Genomic DNA, 18,834 nt, shown 5'->3' on the forward strand with positions numbered 1-18,834 from the left:
TGTGTGGTTCTTTTCCACTTGACCTACACTAAATGATTAGTACTGGTAAAACAAGCTGCTTTACACTCCTACTGGAATAAGCCTGAAGGCTGCTCTCCACGGTTACCACTTAGAGAGCTGTCTATGGTTATCTAGCACCCCTAAAATCACCATAAGGGTTGTCTGGGTTAGTGCTGGGTGCTTCATTTAAATGTGTGTGCACCATATACTAAACCAGCCTCCTATAAAATAAGTAAATATTATATATATATATATATATATATATATATATATATATATATATATATATATATATATATATATATACATATATATATATATACATACACATATATATACACACATATAGATATATAGATATTTTTTTTTATACTAGTAAAGGCAAGAACCCGGTCTACATTTTCGTTAGGAGGGTACAGAATTCCACACATAGGTAAGGATAACGTGGAATGGTTCCCTAGTTCTTACTAGCCATCGGGCAATACTGAAACCACCCCCCCAAAAAATTCGTATTTAAGGATCTTTATTTCAAACTGCAAGGCACACTAGAATATAGGGAGGAGGAAACATTGTTAATGGGGTACAAGGACTAGTCCATTTTTAACATTTTACAGTAAAAAAACCGGATGTCAGCAATTTTTACTAAACAGTGATACGCCCCTTCTTTGTGAGGTACCGGCAAAGTTACAATATGCTCCAAAGACTATTCCAGAAGTGCCATGTTGCCCTGCCCACTCACCATACTCTTGGGGAAGTTAGATCGACTTTCTGCCTTTAGAATTGCTTCAGGATGGGGATTTTGAGCTTTTTTTTTAACTCCCAAATGGGGGAATTTTGAGTGCCTGCCGTGCTTGGTCACAGATCCAATTAGAAGGAGATTGTGGATGCAGATACCACTGCCCTAATCCATGGTGCAGGATGCAGATTTATGTTTAAAGTACTCGTGTGTTGCACATATTCATTCCTCTGTGTTCCTACCATGTGATGCACCTCTAACCATTTGCCAAAAATAAACACAAAAAACGATGCTGCTGTCTCTTGCATGGTTCTCAAAGCTCTCAGAGTGGAAATCCTCACTTCTTCAGGTCCCATTTTTGCCCCACAACCCCTTGTGCTAATGAATATTCTCCTCAGCCTCTGGTGATCATCTTTGCTTCTTTCAGGATCCCTTTGCAATTTTCCTTCCATTTTCTCACACTTCTCAAGCAGTCTGACCAGGCACTCGTGTTCTATGCAGCCAGGCTTGGAAGGCCACATTTAGAGCATGGTGGTCCATGCTGCACTTGCATATTGCGGTTACCTTTATAGTTCACATCTGGATAGTCTACTCTCTGCAACCCAACTGCCCCATGAACACCTCAGACTGTTGTCCCAATACCTGGGGGGCAGCGAGGTTCCAAGTGCCTCTGAACAACTGAAAGAAAAGATAAGCAAGGACTGGACAGAATACAGAGTCAGTCATGGATTACTACTGGGTGCCAGGGTCCAATTAACTTCTCTTTCCTCGCGTTAAAGGGCACGTAAAATATTAATAGTTATTTTATTGAATGCTGGTCGTAACTCAGCGAGATGGTCTCATTGTTTCCATCTGAGGGCAAACAGCCAACAGAAAGGGGCAAAACACCTTACTTCCTCACAACATAACAAAACATCACCTATCCCAGGACTTCCAATAGCACTGCCACCAAAATATGCTATAGACAAACATCCAGAGAAATATGAAAGACCACCACACACAAGATCAATATAAACTATCGGCAACTTCCAAGCTGCTTTATCACTAGCCACAATCAACCGCACAGAAGCACACCACAAGTACAATGTACTGACAGCCAACACGTTTTAACTTATTATTATTATTATTTTAGGTTTTTATAGAGCGCGTAGTCACCCTCGAGTATCCCAGCGCTAAAACCTCGGACTCCTAAGGAAAGGAGCAAAAAGAAGCTGATGATGAATCAGGGGAAAAGTAGAGTTTTGAGGGACTTCCTGAATCGTACTAACTTAGCCAATTTGAGAGGACACACTATCAGATAGAACATTCCACAAATAGCTATTCAATGAGAAAGGGAAGCCACTGCCAATTATCGCCCAAACAATTGTAATCGAAAAATCGAGCACATTAGTCGAAGCATGACAGACAAGGCATTACTGTATAGGCAATCTAAATGGCAGCATTGTGCGTGTTACCTAACCAAAAGATGCAAAAGTAATCATTTAAATTCTCCAGCATCATTTATGACACCAATATCGTACATCTACATCTCAATGAAGAAGGCATAGTTGTAAGAGCGGTCAGCTGAAAAGCAGATTATGCATTTGGATAGGATTTCAATGTTTAATCTCACTGGGCAGTCAGGACTGCTCACTCGGATAGCTCATAGCAACCGGTTCATACCTTAATGGGACACTTGGACTGAGGTCTACAATGGAAGCCTCAGATCACGCAGAGGGGCACATTTTGACAGCAAACAAACCTCTGTGACTGTGCTAAGTGGAGTCCACAACATAACACAAACTAAACGAGAGCCATCTCTCAAATATAATATATGCACGGTTACCACAGACAACAGATTATGTATGCATATATTTTGATGATTTACAATGTCCCCAACATTTGAAAATGACAATCAGACGCATTGCATTCGTATTTATTTGTTAAGTAAATTAATCCCATAACAATATCGCAATTTAAACCATGACAATATTACAGTGATACAACATGAAAATGAGAATCAGTTTGGAATGCAGTGCAAGAGTTTGTTTTTAAACATAGAAATAAATCTTCATTGATAAAAATGCATTTTAAAAACAAGTTTAATAGTTATAAGACCAGAGCAGATCTGCATTTGCGCAAATGAGCAGACCGAGGTAGACTTCTGTTCAATCAATGAGGTTCATGCCTAGGCAATTAATTTATTTTGCCGGCATCAGTCCCTACTGGGGACGATACTATTTACTTTGATATGGTATTGGGCTACAGATTATCAATTGCGGCCATTGTCAAAAAATCTTAAGAGTTTACAGTTTAACTGCAGGTCTCCTAGACCGGCTCGCAATCACCACTTCCCTTCATGTTCGAACGCCTCCATTGTTGAAGCTTCTCTTTAGTGTTGATAAACTAAGCTGCCGCAGTTTAGGGTAAATGCAGACCAAATCCTCCTTTTTTGATTTGCCAAGTCTACTCTGTAGAACCAGTGCTTTTCCATGTTGGTAGACTGGCTGGTGCTTTGCCAAAGCGCAAGGTCACTAGTCTGCGCTTTAGGGGTGCTGGGAATGGACTAGCCAAGTATGGTGCTGGTGCCAGGATGTCAATGTTCAATCACCATCCATGCATGAGATTGTGAGCTGAATTTGATGTTCTCTTGTAAACATGATTGGAACTTCATGGCCCTGTTCGTTGTCCTTTTAAATCCGATGCATCCCATAATGCAAGGTGGGACCAAAGTGTGCTTGGTTCACATAGAATAAACCAACATGCAAAAGAACACATTGGCAAAACATTTAACATGCATCCAACCAAGGCATGCTAGGTCTATAGGCTCCTTACGACAGTGCTCATAACAGCACTTGCCAACAAGACAGCACACAAATATTCAACAGACTACGTTAGACAGAACACTAGTACAGATCTGCCATACATCTGTTATCAAAAAGCTTCAACAATATTAACCACGAACGACCAGCGTACCTCAACAAACGAGTGAATTTCCTCCAACCTACCAGGGAACTCCGTTCTGAATCCCTCTCCCTAGCAGCTACTTCGCGCATCCACCGGGCTAACATCGAGGCCACTCCTTCTCTCAAGTGGTGGCTAAGACCTGGAACACTATCCCACTGCACCTCAGAGCATCACTATTGCTCCAATAGTTCAGGAATGACCTCAAGACCAGGATGTTCAGCCAATAGGAACAGGCAGTGTGATCTCCCAGAAGGACCCCGCAGTGCCTTGAGACCCTCACTGGTGAAGAAGCCGCACTAAATAAATCCTGATGGATTGCTTGACCAAGGCAAGTCAGAAAAAACATCCAAGAGAACAGTGTACATACATTCCCCGCAGATCGGATCGGACTAACTTCATTCTTAATAGTGGCACTTCTGTAACATTAAGTAGATAGCAATACCAAGCTCAGGCTTCCTCCAACTGCTGACAAACAACAAATTGGTAAGAGAACAAGGATAGTAATCAGTAAGCCACTATCAGATTCTCAGACACCAACATCTCAATGTATTATCTTCAAACTATTGAAGGGGACAGAATATACTCCTTTATGCATCAATTGATCCATGAACCTCACAGCAGGCAAATCCAGACCCTCAGTAGTTTAAGACATGAAACATAACAGCATAAAACCTGCTCAAAGATGGAGGTTCCAGCCTGTGATGGAAAACACTGGGATGACATCAATGGCACCTGAAAACTGCTGAGTGCCAAAACACAGCACTCATAGCAGACTATGTGCTAGACAAATGACAAAAACACAACACATGACCAAAACAGAATTAGGTAAAGCCGTAATCTCCTTAGAAGGTTAACAAAAAGACAGAAATGATGAGGATTAGTGAGATACTAAAAATGTGTTGTGCATGAATAGTTTATATTAGTAGAGAACAATCTGGGTGTTTAACAAAACACAAGATACACGCAGCAATGTGCTTCAGAAGCAAAATGCGGGACACAGCCCCTCTAGAGGACTCAGACAAAATATCCAATCTTGCTCATCCCTCAGTAAATACTTGGGATCTTCACGGAGGGCCTTTTCTATCACAGTCCACCTTGACTCAATCACTATGAAGTCACTCTTTCGGAGGTTATTGCCATGCATACATTACACTGGTGCTCCATGACACGCTATTTGCCCTTCTGTGTTAGCAAAGCTTTACAGTGTGAGGCACACGGACAGGTTAACATGTCCCCCAGTGTTACAATGTATATGTAATTTTTCAATAAAAAGCATTTAGGGGCCAGATCAGGTCATAGTTCTGGGGTTGTCCAGGCACTTTCACTGTTAATTATTTGATAGCGAATAAGAAATGGAATCACCATCGCAGCCCCACTAAACATTATTGAAGTTCTTAACTCGTGGTGCATGAGGACACTGCTCCATAGGCAGACTCACTCCTCCAATTACATTGCTCCAGGGGGAGCCAACCATGTGAAGCTCTGGTCTCACGATGAAGGGGGGCCTGAGGAGCAGACATGAACCGTTCAACATGTTTCCTCTGTAAACAGTCTACAGAGGACTGGACTTGTAACTAGACTTCAGGTGATTTGGTGTGTTAGAAGAATTTGTGACTTTTTATGAGAATGTACTCTAATATCACCTAGTCCGCTTTTTTCCTCACCGTTCACTGGAATACAACCCTGATGCCATTTGACCTTGGTAACAAGATTTTCAAAGGAAGACACTGACCAGAGGTGGTTTGTGTTCCTATCTAGATGGGACCGAGCTAGGCTGTTATGCCTGGACAGGACCAAGAAGGACAGGACTACGGCTGATATGAATATGGCTGGTCTCTATTTAAAGGGGTGGAAAGAAAAAAGGAAAGCCGCCAAAGCAAATACCAGTTGCAGGCATTGATTCCGGCATTTGGGATTGGGAAGGCGGGCATCGAGCTGGTGCCTCAGGGTCACCTGGATGCCAGTTTTTTGGATCCTCTGTAAACCGGCCCCAGATACTTAATTTCTTCCCAGTCCCCGCCAGGCCACTAGTGTGGTGCCACTCTCCGGCCATGCCGTAAACTGAGGATGGGTCCAGGTACTGCTTTGGCCTTAAGGGCATTCTCACCTCAGCGCCCTGCCTCCTGTGACGTGCACTGCCAGAAGCAATGTTATTCCCTGCTGGGCCATCACTTTTAGGTCATGATGGGTGTGGGGAGGGTAGCAGTATGCAGGGGCCTCGCTGGGGGGCAATTTTACGAGCAGCAAGGGCTGTGTGCTTTTCTTGCCCTCTCCCCTGCCAGGTCATCGCCCTGAGACTATAGTCAGCTGGGGAAAGGGTGAGAAAGAAGAGTGGCCTCTCTAGGGGCCAGCTTCTGTCACATTGGCCCCAGTGTCCTTAAGGCCTTGGTTGGGGGGGTGGGAGATTTTCGTAAAGTTGGATGTGGCGTTGTGCTTACAACTGGCAGCATTTGAGCTAGGTTTGAGTCGCTGTGTCCGTTCAACACCCTGTGATTGAGCAAATCACTTAATCTCTGTACCTAAAACAGGAATGAATCTTGTAATGTATAGGGGTGCTCAGGTACATTGCTCCAGTGCCTTTGGGCAATTTCATCCTCTTAAAAACTACAAAAAAATAACTGCCCAGATTCTAATGAGACTAACAGATGATCCATGAAAAGGACGATCTGAAAATGAGGGCTTCTTTTTGGGAGTGTCCGGCCCCAATTGTGATCCCAATTAGACTTTGCCAACATTCCTTAAAGCATTTATTTACATTGGTTTACTGTTTAAATAGCCTCCAATGCTTAGTAGTGTACAGTGACAGGCACCAAAACAGGGGATTAGGCAATACAGCGTGGGATCCCTTCCAAAAGCTATAGTTGAAGTTCATAACATGACCAAACATCGCTTGATATTTCCGCCTTTTTCCCATGCTTATTTCGCTACCTCAAAAAATGTCATTTGCTATTAAAAAAAAGTCATGATTGGTGTTAACTAAAGTGAAACCTGTTCGATTTATGCTATTTTATTCTCAAATATTTGCTATTGATATCTATATACAAAGAAATTAATAAATGCTGGGCTGCAAGGCCTACCTTGCAGCATACAATCGTAGGCCTTTCGGTCTCGCCGTCCCAGCGCATCCCAAAATCCCACCGGCTCGGACCCTTCGTCACATTCATGTATCGTCACTTTGCTGCTGCTGTGCAATCCTGCTTCCAAAGGACACCTACAAGACACAAAAATGTGAGCGACAACTCTCAGGCTACAGCAAGAATAGGTTTGATTTTAGGGCGAGTCGACACAGCTGGGGACTCACTTCAATCAGCTCTAACGGTCACTCAGCTCAAGTTTTGTTCACAGGGACACTAAACACGCATTTCACATTTCTCAGGGGAGGACTTTCTATCCAGGAGTCTCAACCGCACCACATCACTTTGAACGTTAGTTTTTGCAGAAAGGAAAATCCCGAAGGCCTCAAAGTGTCCCCCCAAAGGGACACACACGTCGGATGGGTGCAAACGGGAGACTATTTCCATTTAGGATTCAGAATTTTGCGATTATTTCTACAGACACCGGAGCACCCTTCTTGCTTTATTTTCTGGAGGTGAAACCTGGTGAATTAGGACAATTCAGTTTTCACACAAAGGAAAACTGGTACACTCATTGCTGCCCCCGACCCCTATTCGGAGGTGCTTAACTGAAGGACGCGGAAAAGCGACCGCTGCTAAAACCCGAACCATGTTTTTTTTTTAAATTCATTGTATTGAAAAGCAACATAGATTAACCAATACTCTTCTACACAAAACCAATTTAATAATTTTACTAACACCATTATTTTAAATATTAGAATCTTATTTTAGCGAAAACTAGTATATAAATGCTTTCCTATTCATTCTGTATCTAAAATGCAACGTGTCATATCGTTAAGATTCCATACTTTAAAATTCTTTGTATGAATTATGCATATTATAAAATATAAAGTGCTATTATTGATACTCTGCCTTTTTATTCTAATAAAGTGCATTTTCTTATCATCTTGCTTCGATTATTCTAGACCTTAATAAAGTGCATCAAATCATTCTGCCCCTAGCATCAGGGTTGTTACTAGAACAAAGTGCAATTGTGCTTAAATAAATTAACCTAGAGCTCAAACCCGAACCTTGAGGTGCAATTCTTTTTTTATTTATAATATTTATTGAGAGTTCATACCAGTAAATTACATATTCATAAATGCATACATAGATACATAGATAGATACATAGAATTATACCATCAATAAAAAGGAAAAAAAAAAGGACAGGTTAAATAACTACAATGCCAATAAATCATTTATTTGCACTTTTGCTGTCCTCCAAGCAGCTACTGGGGCCCAAAGTCGCATACCCATATCCCTTGTCTTGGCTCCCTTTAATTCATATTGTGCTTCCTCAATGTTATGGATACCCAACATTCTGCACATCCACATTTGAAAAGTAGGAGCTTCTGTATCCTTCCAAGCTGCACTAATTAAAATCCTAAGGACTGCTACAGAGATAAAAACTAAAGCTTTGGCCTCAGTACGCATATTTAATTTCACATCGCATCCGATTATTATCAGGGTTGGGGATAGATTAATTTTGACATCAAGCAGCCCCTCTAAAAACCGCACTATTTCAGTTTTAACGCTTTTTAGTTTTTCACAGCCATAGAACATGTGTATAATATCAGCTGGACCATTTCCACATCTGGGACAGTTGCTATCTGCCGCTTTCCCCCAAGAGAACAATTTTTCCGGCGTATAGTATAGATTGAATAACGTTTTGTAGTGTTGGGCCCTGAGATTCGAAGAGCGCAGAAACCTCTTATCCATAGCTAGTGCCTTATCAAGATCTACTTCCGGATCCCCCAATTTTTTGGACCAGGCAGTTTCCATTTTACCCATATCGTCCATTGATGCTTCAATAAATATTTTATATATATCCCCAATTCTATGGACCGCCGACTTCAGATACTCAATTAATTCATATCTCCCTAGCAAAGTGATACGTGGCCTAATTGATTTAATTCTATTGACAATCTGTAAGTATTTAAACTCTTGATAACCTTGTAATGAATAGTGTTGCGTAAGGTCTTCAAGTGTTCTACAATGATCTCTAATCATTATTTGCCCCAACTCCACAATGCCCTGACTCTCCCAGTGACTCCACGCTCCATCCCTGCTAAGGTTTGGAAAGAGTGTTGAGTTCCAAAGTGGTGTGCTGTAATGAATAGTGGGTATATCTAGGATTTTTTTTTAACAGTTTTCCATATATACCATACATCTTCAAGCGTCTTATATCCAATCTCCTTGTAATAACTCCTCTGAGTTCTCCTTAATAAGAGCCCTACGGCTTCACTTCCCACCAATAGCTGAAAAAATTGATGGTATCACCGCCTGCCTGAGGGTTGGGCCCCCCGGATGGAGTAGGATTGCCATGTCTGTGAGGAGACATGCGAAATGATAGCTCTTAATATCTGGCAATCCCAACCCTCCTCTATCTTGTGGTAATGACATCTATTTGATCGCCTTGTTTTGCCATATTGCCACAAGAATTTAATGAATATAGCCTCAATCTTCTTAATAATCTTCTCGTCAATTTTAAATGGGATTGACCTTAATTTATAAAGAACCTTGGGAAACATTGTCATTTTTATAACGTTAGCCCTCCCAATCAATGACGGCTGTAATGAATCCATTCTTTTTAATTCTGTCTCCATCGAATGCATAAGCGATGTGTAATTATCGTTAATTATTTTACCCGGTTCTGCGTTTATTATTATTCCCAAGTAAACTACAGATTCTACGTATCTAACATCCAACTTGTTTTTAGAGCATAATACTTGTGTTTTATCCACATTTAAATAGGTAGCCCGACACATCTCCAAACTGACCGGTTATATTAACAACCTCCCTCATGGCTGACTCTGGGTCTTTTGTGATGACTGCTGAGTCATCCGCATATGCGAGAAGTTTAGTCTGAAGCCCATTAGTTATTACTGGTTTAATAACCGCACTGTTCATTATTTGTGTAATTAAGGGGTCTATATAAAGCACAAACAAGATTGGAGAGCATGGACAACCCTGTCTCGTACCCCTTGTTATGTTGATCTTACCTGATCTTTCACCCATTAATTGGATTCTTACCGTAGGTGATGAATACATAGCCTGAATGGCTTGGCAGAATCTATGACCGAATCCCCTTGCCTCTAGAACCTTCCATAGAAAGCTCCATCTGACGCGATCAAATGCCTTCTCCGCATCGAGGAGGATCATTGCGACCTCCTCCCCCCTAGCAGCACCGATGTCAAATAAGGTGATAGCTCTCCTAATATGATCTGTGGTACCCCTTCCTGGGATAAACCCATGCTGCCAGGGGGAAACCAAGGACGCAATGATCCTCCCCATGTGAGTGGCCATACTTTTTGCATATAGCTTGTTATCGCTATTAATCAAAGATATTGGTCTGTAAGAGCCAGGGTTAGTCTTTGGTTTTCCTTTTTTGTGAAAGATCGCTATATTAGTTTCTTGCCAGGACTCGGGTATTATGCCTGTATTCATGACGCCTTTGAATAGATATAAAAGCATCGGTGTTGTTTCCTCCCTTAGGCTTTTGTATAACTCTACCGGTATAGCATCTGGGCGCGCAGCCTTTCCGCTTGCCAGATCCTGCAGAGCTTCCAAAACCTCCGACATTGTGATATCTTGTTCCAGAGATTCGATGTGGGCCGGTTTTAACTTACTACCCATGTCTAGCCAGCTTATATTTTGAGCCTCTACACCTGCTTCCTCCTGATATAATTCTTGAAAGAATTTCCTAAACGCCTTCAAAATTTCGCCTGATTTATCATATATTTGGCCCTGATATTCAATTTGTGTCACTATGTTCTTACTAGCCACCTGTCTAATTCGTAGGGCAAGTGCTCTACCTGCTTGCTCCCCAGTTTCGTAGAGGCGTGATCTCTGTGCCTGATAATTTGCTGCCGTCTTTATAGCTAGTTGTTTCTGGATCTCTGCTTTTAGGGAGTTTACTCTATGTAGGCTCTCGACAGATTGAACCCCTAGAATTACATCTTGTCTGTGTTGTGTCTCTGCCTCACTCAGCTTTCCCATCAATGCCTCCCTTTCCCTGTTAATCTTTTTCCATACCTTGGTAGTATAGCTTATGGTCTCTCCTCTTAATCCTGCCTTGAAGCTATCACAGACCCCTCCCCTTGATGCACTATACCTGTTAGCATCAAAGAAGGCCTGGGACCATATTTTCATATGATTAATGTAATCCATATCTGCTAATAGTTTTTTATCAAATGTCCAAGGCCTGGGAACCTTATATGGTTTATTAATAACCATATTTAAAACTAGGGGATTGTGATCTGACAGGATTTTAGGAAGCTTGTTTATTTGGACACTCTTCAACAGGGTGGTCGAGATCATGAAATAATCCAGTTTCGAGTATTTATTGAAGGGATATGAGAAATAAGTAAACCCTGGGTCTCCAGTCACTAGATTTCCCCACACATCATCTAAACCATGTGACTGCATCATTGATGTTATTGCTCTAAACACCCTCGGCTTCCTACCTATGTATGTATGGGCTACCATCCGAAATTGCACCTTGAGGTGCAATTCTCAATGCAGGATCATCAGTTCACCGTTGGTGAGAGTGAGCACAAGTGTGAAGTCCAACCTGGGTTTTAAGTGGTCCTGCTGATGCTGAGCACCGGCAGTGTTTTAAAGGAGTCCTCGAAACGGGTCTCCATCGGGCTCAGTTTTGTGCCTTGGCAAAGGCGGTCCTGGACAGCAGGCACATGCATGGGAGCCGTTCACACGGCTCACTTCTTACTAGTGGAAAAGTTACGGCATGACGTCATGCCAGGTGAACGCTATAGTATAGGGGGAAGGAAAATCCTTTAAAGAGTAATTTTGACAAAGCCAATAGTCCGGTCTTGTTGTAGGTATGCTATTACTGGTTATATCATATCTGGATGCAATGACAAACAGATAAATACAAGTCGGGCGGCACACTATGCTAAGCAAAGATTTTTAACTTACATGTTTTTAAGCCAGGCCCTAAATTACATTGGCCACGCCCCTTTGAGAGACACGCCCCACACGTCAAGGCCTACTTCCGACCCCACTTTTTGTTGAGATTTCAAGGCTGCATTCCTGCTTTATCGTGTTCTACGTAGCTTTTTAGGCTGCATAATGTATTTTGTATTTTAGCTCTTCCACGTGCCTGTGCACTCGCACATTAACTGCCTCACGACCCTGAACGTCCAGTTTTACTTCTGGTACTTACTGCTCCTTTATCTGATTCGCAGCCGTTCGTCCAACTTCCTTCGTGTGCGCCTGCGCTTTGCACCCGTGCCACAGGTACATGAGGGCCTTATTGACACTGAGAAGGATCATAGACGTCCTCGAGCGCAGGCTGCTGCAGTGACTGGCTACCTCGAGCAGATTCCCTTCAATGGGGACTTCTCCGCGCACACAGTACAACCTCCACTCGCCTGCAGGGGGCAGAAGTACACCAGGTTAGATCACACGTCGGAATGGAAACGGTGTACTGTAACGTGTACAAGCAATGAAGCTTTAACGAGCACGCACCCTCACAATCATTACTTACTCTGCGTGTTCTCTTCTTCCTCTTCCCGCCTCCCCGTGTGCACGACCATTCCTCCCTTGAAACACTGGAGGAAACAAGGCGGTTCCTTCCCTTGCAGCACTTGCACCTACAGAAGAAAAACATTTACGGTATTTATCGGCTCCGAAACGTTTAAATTAACATTTTAAAGACCTTTTGATGTTACTGTTTAGACATCCACTTATTTGATATGTTATATAAAGCACAACGGGGCATTTAAATGATCACCTGAGAGAAACAAGAATTATATTTAAATGTGTGCTGTGGGTGTATTTAACGTTTTCACGTTGCATGCTCTATCAACGGATGTCGATTTATCTAACAAAACACGACTGGTGAGTTCCAGAAAAACCTCCAGAAACCCCCCTGCACCCCCCCTGCCCCCCCCCCCCCCCCCCCGAGTTAAAATCTACGGAATTGCCACAAGCAGGTTAAGTGAGCTCACCCCTCCCTAGAAGAGGGCCCTTACCTTTTCCATCCATCAATCTTACTTATTTCCACTATTTCACCTTTACATTCTGTCATCCATTGTTTTTTTTCCCATCTATCATTTCATCTTTCATTCCATCCACCCATTTACCCTGGCTCCATTCAACCATCCTCAGCCTTATCCATTCATCTATCCACTCCGCTGTCCATTCTTCCATCCAATCTGCTATACAATTACGCATCCACTTATCTATTCATCTCTCGCTTTTGTCCACCATCCTTTCACCCAGCCTCGGATTGGTAACGCGGGCATTCGGGCAATGCCCTAGGGGCCGGTGTCTGAGTTCCTGCTGTTCGCTGCTTTTTTGAGCAGTCTGGGGCCGATTTGGGCGGTGTCTCTATTTTCGCAATACAGCCAGCAGCCCAGTGGGTGGCTGAGTGGCCTTTCTGCAGGCAGATGGGCGCTCATTACCACCCTCCCTCGCCAATAACACCGCCCACCCCCGGTTTAGCAACAGGTAGAGGTATCTATCACTCCCTTTGTCTCGCTGGCCGGCCCATTAATGTGTGCACATACTGAGTGGGGGCAGGGGGCCTCAGTAGAAGTGGCCTCACTTGTTTTCAGGCGTTTCACTAGTGTAAACTAATGCGTGCATTTTTTTAAGCCCCCCCTCCCCCCTTTTAATGCAATTACGCTGAAGCAGTGATTTGAGGAAAGGCATTATGCAAATGGGGGCCGATTTATTTTGTGTGCCCGGGCCGATTTTCAGTCCCAATCCGACCCTGCTTTCACCTGTCCATCCACTACCCATTCAGCCATCCATCATTCCACTATCCATCCACCTTTTTACCCTGCCATCCTTGCACCAGTCCTCCCACGTATCCACTCACTCATCCATCTAACTATTTCAGCCACTCACACAGCCCCTAATAAATCCATTCACGCATCCATCCATCTACCCTTCTTTCTATTCAATATTCCTTTTTCTTTCCACAAAAGTTTTTTTTGTAAGCTCCCAATCGTTCTGCTCTTCTATGATCACTGTATTTCTTTAAAGTGTTACTTATGAGCTTTCGTCTGCCGAGCTGCAGACAGAAAAGGCCCATAAAGAACCCCACCTCACTGTAGCTGCTAAAGCAGTGGCTTGAAGATGCCCCCAGTCAGAGCCACTAGTGCAGGTCAAGTTCTAGGACAAAAAATTCGTTTGGGGTTCCTTAGAGGCATTGCTCCCTCAGGGACACTAGGAATCTAGCTCAAGTGATATTGTCAAACGACATAGGTCATCAGTTAAAGATAAAAAGCATTCAGTGATGCTAGTATTAATGTCACTAAAGGTTTCTTGGCTGCCCCATCCGGAGTCAGGGGGTCTTAAGTGTCTAAATTTGACAGAGGTGAGCCAGGGCGCTAAAACCTCAAGTGAAGCACCCACAAATAAATATGCAAATAAACACACAATGAGGCCTCATTCACCAACCCAACAAATGCGATATTTAAATAACAGATTTAAAAGACCGGAACACAAGCAATCCAAGAATCCTACCCCAGGTGATTTTCAGAGATTAGGTTTATTGCACGAATACTCCCATCACCTTCTGTGTTTGATGTACTGCCCTAAGTGGCCAAGTGCATGCCCAGACATGGGCCCCCTGCTCACTGTCATTGGAACCAAACTGCACCCGCCTGAACAGCCCCAATGAAGGTGAAACGGATCTTGAGATGCTTGTGTTCCGGTTCAGAGAGGACCTGGCTTTGCTGTTCGGGCTGGACTGTTCCTATGGGAGCAAGGTCAACGCCGATTTGTATATGGCTGGGTCTAATCTGAGGTGGCTGATGGGCCACGAGGATGGGGTTGGAATGCTACCCTGAGCGGTTGCCAGTGGTTTGACTTATTGCAAGCATCTTCCCATCACTTTTGTGTGTTTGATAGAGGTTCAAAACTTCAGTTTGCCCAAAACTTACCACTTGCCTTCTTAATACTGCTTATAGAAAACATTAAAATTATATACACCATTGTGACCAAATCACAAACCTCAAACAGAACAATAAAAATAAAGGGGGTCATTCGCAGAGAAAGATGAACGTTAGCCACGCATGCCATTTTAGTCACAAAAATAGCTGCCATATGCATATTACAATAGACCTATTTGTATAAAGTCCAAAAAATGCTTCGGATCAGAAAGCAGTAATAACATTTGAGCAATTCAAAATTTGAACGAATTTCTTCATTTAAAATGTTAATTGCAAATTGAATGTCTTGGTACAGACTTCATGTTAAGCACTCATAAAAAGCTGCCAGTTGGGATTAATAGGTACATTGCCACACAACATTTTAATTTGTTAAACATACTACTACAAGGAATTGACAGCCTATGTGGAAAAATATGCCTTTTGTTCCTGTGCAGAAATCCAGCCCCTGTATCTGCCTTTGCCAGTCAGGACACCCCCCATGGGTGCCTATGGAGACATGCATCTCCATAGGCCTATCAGTACCAATCTCAGACTGTCAGCAGCTGCCTGAATCTGCACGTTCTTGTCCATAGTGGCTTATCACCTACTCTGGATGTCTGGACAGATCTGCCTCTATAAACACTCCTCTGCAACTGTAAGTTGCCATTGGTCCGCCCGCTCATATCAGCCTGCTTCTCCCTGCCAGCACCAGCGCATGCAAACTTGTATTACTTGCCTGTACCAGTCTATCGTTATCTGCCATCTAGGATAGAATGAGCACTGATCACTAGAATTTCTGTTTAAGGTAAGATCTGCTTATTGGGTCCACCTGGGAACAGTGGGTCAATGGGACACAGTGTGGAGAAACATGCAAAGCAGACTGGAGAACAGTCACATTGAAAATTGGGCAAAAGGCATCCATCGTCTAGATTTTTTTATTTTGTTCTTCAACATGAAGTTTAAATACAAGGCGACTTGAAATTCACACCCATTTACCTGGTTTGACATGTTGCAGTGCATAGCGGGTTAGCTAGGACTTCACCTGGAACTGAACTGGGCTACACTGATCTGTACACACTAACCAATTCAAAACTACAGAAAACAAATTTGCCCATCATGTAATATGCTGACTGTCGAGTAGCACATTTGTTACAGCCCTTACATTTGTAGCTTTGAGGGCGTGCAGGGGGTATATCGGACAAGAGTGCTGAATGAACATGTACTTCTATAGGATGCACTGTGACGGTAGTGCTGGAGCACAATAAAATAAAAAAATAAAACGTTCTGTACGACTGGACTGTTTTCTAGCAGCATCTAGTGTACTGGCACCTTTGTGCATCTAGAGTGCATCTCTTCACCACCAGCACCAGTCTTTACATGCTGGCTAATGAGGACTGGACCAGTCTGAATCTGCCCATCACCTGCCTATTGAACTGACAAGGACACTCCTTCTACCGAAACTCGGCAGGGTCATCCTAAGGTGGTCAAATAGGTTTCTAGGAACACTGTGTACAATAGTCCAAGCAGCTGGTTAGTTGCGACAAAAAGCTGTACATTGGCTTGCGTGCTGCCACACATTGACTAACACAAGGAAAGCAACATTGTAAAATTAAACAACTTCTAGCTTTTTCCACGGTATTCACTAAAAACCAAGACCATGTGCATTAAATGTAGCCCACAGCAGAATATATTTTCTTTCCATACTATGCGTGGATCATTTATTCTATAACTGCATCCCAGGTATTAATTGAATTAGGTAGTGATGTTTGCTATGAACTAGCGTAAAATACCAACTGCACACATGTAATAAAAGCAGATCACACATTTTCAGATTCGATATTATTGTTTTCAATGCACTATTCAATGTTTTCGCCTCAGTTGTAAATGCGAACCCTTTTTCAGTCGTCAAAAAACGCTCTTGCTGTCTGTTGGGAGAGAGCCTTGTACACCACACCCCCAGAGCCAAGCCTTGCTTAGGGTTGGATGGCTTTCATGTCCATCTCAGTTGCCTTGTCATATCTGTTGCTGTCCTCCCTGTAGGAAGGTACCTCCTGACTATGGTTGCCCCCAACTTTTTGCCCTGTGTTTTAGCTGGTTTTTGACATAGTCGACCTGGGATCCTGCCAATCAGGACCCCAGGCCTACTGCTCTCTCTTTAAAATGGATTCCATGTACCCTAGGTACATTTCCAATTGGGACTGGACCACCTTATCAGACCCTGTAACTCAGGGCATAGGTGTACCCAGGGCCTACCAGGGGCTGAAGCATGTATTATGCCACCCCTGGCTGGCCTCCTAAATTTGACACAACTGGCTGCATGACAGCTGGGGCAAAGTCGTGTAATCACCCTTTGCTGTAGATATAGTATACCTATATCTAACCCTAAAATGGACACACAGATTCCTATCAGTCACTCCTATGGCAGGCCTTGACAATCCTGAAGGCAGAGTGCTTGGAATCGTGTGAGATGGTGCTCTGGTATGAGCTGAGCCTGTCTGCAGCTTGCGGAACCAAGTCCTAATAGCTGTTCCATGATATCGCATACCATATACTCTTAAGTGCATTATAATCCTCGCGGTTAAATGCTATCTTTGGTATTGCTTTATCCAAACATGTCGAGTAAGGTGTCATACAAATTGGAATACTAACCCCTCGCCAATTCTGGCGACGGGGTTAGCATTCCACCCTTCTAGAGGGACACGACATGTATGTAACTGTGAACCCCGGTTAAAGTTAAACGAAGCCTCAGCTCCACAAAATGGATGCTGCCACCACAGACACGAGTCTGACCTCCTGCTGCTGGGAGTCCTTCCAGCGAGGGAGGCTTGGACAAAGGGTTTCCTGTCCGGGGCACATCCCAGACATGGTTTTGTGTATCCTGGGTAGGCAGGGCTTTACAGGAAGGTGACTGCTGAGTGGCACCCCGGTGCTCACTACGCATAGGCCGGTCAGAACCAGTTCCAGGGGCACACCAGCCCCTGGCCTGGGGAAAGTCCGGCATGGCAGAGGGGTGTAACCACCCCCCTCCTAGTCCCACCCATAGGCAGGACCTAGTCACCGGGTCAGCCCCCTTTTTTAGTATAAAGATAGGAGCGGGCCCCCTGTTCAAATTAGATCATCTTTGGAATCAAGACACGACTTTCTGCGAAAGGCATCAAGATTTCCTTCTTCAAGATTCTCCCTTGTGGCTAAGGAGTAGTCACCCTGCATCAAGCGGGCACCATCCTAAGAACACTGCGGTCTGCTGCAAGTCCTTCTTCACGAATCCGACGACCCAGCTCGACGAGACCCGGCTTCCCTGGCACCTCTGACCTCTACTCACCTCTACAGCAAAGCTGAGAACTGTGAGTGAGACGAGACCTCGAGGGACCGACGATCGCCAAGACTGCACGACTTCTTTGTAACAAGCCCACCGTGTGCTCCACTGGTGAGTGCTTTGGGGTCCGAGAAGCCCCAACCCTGAGCAGCTCCAGCACCGAAGATCAGCCCTCCAGCATCTCCACGATCTGCGTGGGGCCCTTCTGCTTTTGCGTGCTCACCGCGCTGTGTGGCTACTAGCCGGCTGGCTTGTGGCCTCCTACACGACGCCCGACGACATCACTGCTGCTGGTCTGGTTGCTCCAGACTGGCCCTTGCTTCCTTCTTCAAGAGAGGCACCCCGGACCCTCCTGGTCCACTCCAGACGCCATTTTGAGTCCACCGCGTGGGCTTGAATTTGCCAAGGCTTTGTTGCCCAATCCTGGGTCCAGCGACGCCGACAGCTTCAATCTTCGTGGGACAGCTCGCTCCTCCATCCTGGTCGCCGACAACGCCTCCTGGTCCGTGAGATCTGCGAACACAGCGTCACCCACTCACCTAGTCGAGGTGACTACCATCCGGTGCCCTCCTGGTGCCACCTGCCTACTGGCTAGTAGTCTCGAACTTGGTCCCCTCTGCTTTCAGGTGTCATCTTCCTTCGATCCAGGCTTGGATCCATCGAACTTTCTTCACTGGTCGCCTGCCAGCAACTTCTTTCTTCCAGGCTCCTGGTCCGTCTACGAGGATTCCAGACGTCTTTTGAGACCTATGCAGCTGCAGCCCCTGGGCTAGGTAACTTCGGCATTTCGGTGCCCCAGCATAGCCTCACTATCCAA

The 18,834-nt window shown here is 44.2% G+C and overlaps 1 protein-coding gene across 28 annotated transcripts in view; it reads right to left on the bottom strand.

Annotated features, from left to right (window-relative positions):
- Nucleotides 1–18,834, bottom strand: part of SVIL (supervillin) — an 807,080-nt gene that overhangs the window by 56,162 nt on the left and 732,084 nt on the right. For all 28 annotated transcript variants that reach the window (XM_086941586.1, XM_086941584.1, XM_086941578.1 and 25 more), the window contains 3 exons: nucleotides 12,307–12,412; nucleotides 11,983–12,190; nucleotides 6,760–6,893 (listed from right to left, as the gene is read on the bottom strand). In XM_086941586.1, the coding sequence (XP_086797712.1) occupies nucleotides 6,760–6,893; nucleotides 11,983–12,190; nucleotides 12,307–12,412 (448 nt within the window). The remainder of the gene's footprint in view (nucleotides 1–6,759; nucleotides 6,894–11,982; nucleotides 12,191–12,306; nucleotides 12,413–18,834) is intronic.

Source organism: Lissotriton vulgaris, chromosome 10 (assembly GCF_964263255.1).
Source record: "Lissotriton vulgaris chromosome 10, aLisVul1.2, whole genome shotgun sequence".
In the NCBI taxonomy this organism is placed as follows: domain Eukaryota; kingdom Metazoa; phylum Chordata; class Amphibia; order Caudata; family Salamandridae; genus Lissotriton; species Lissotriton vulgaris.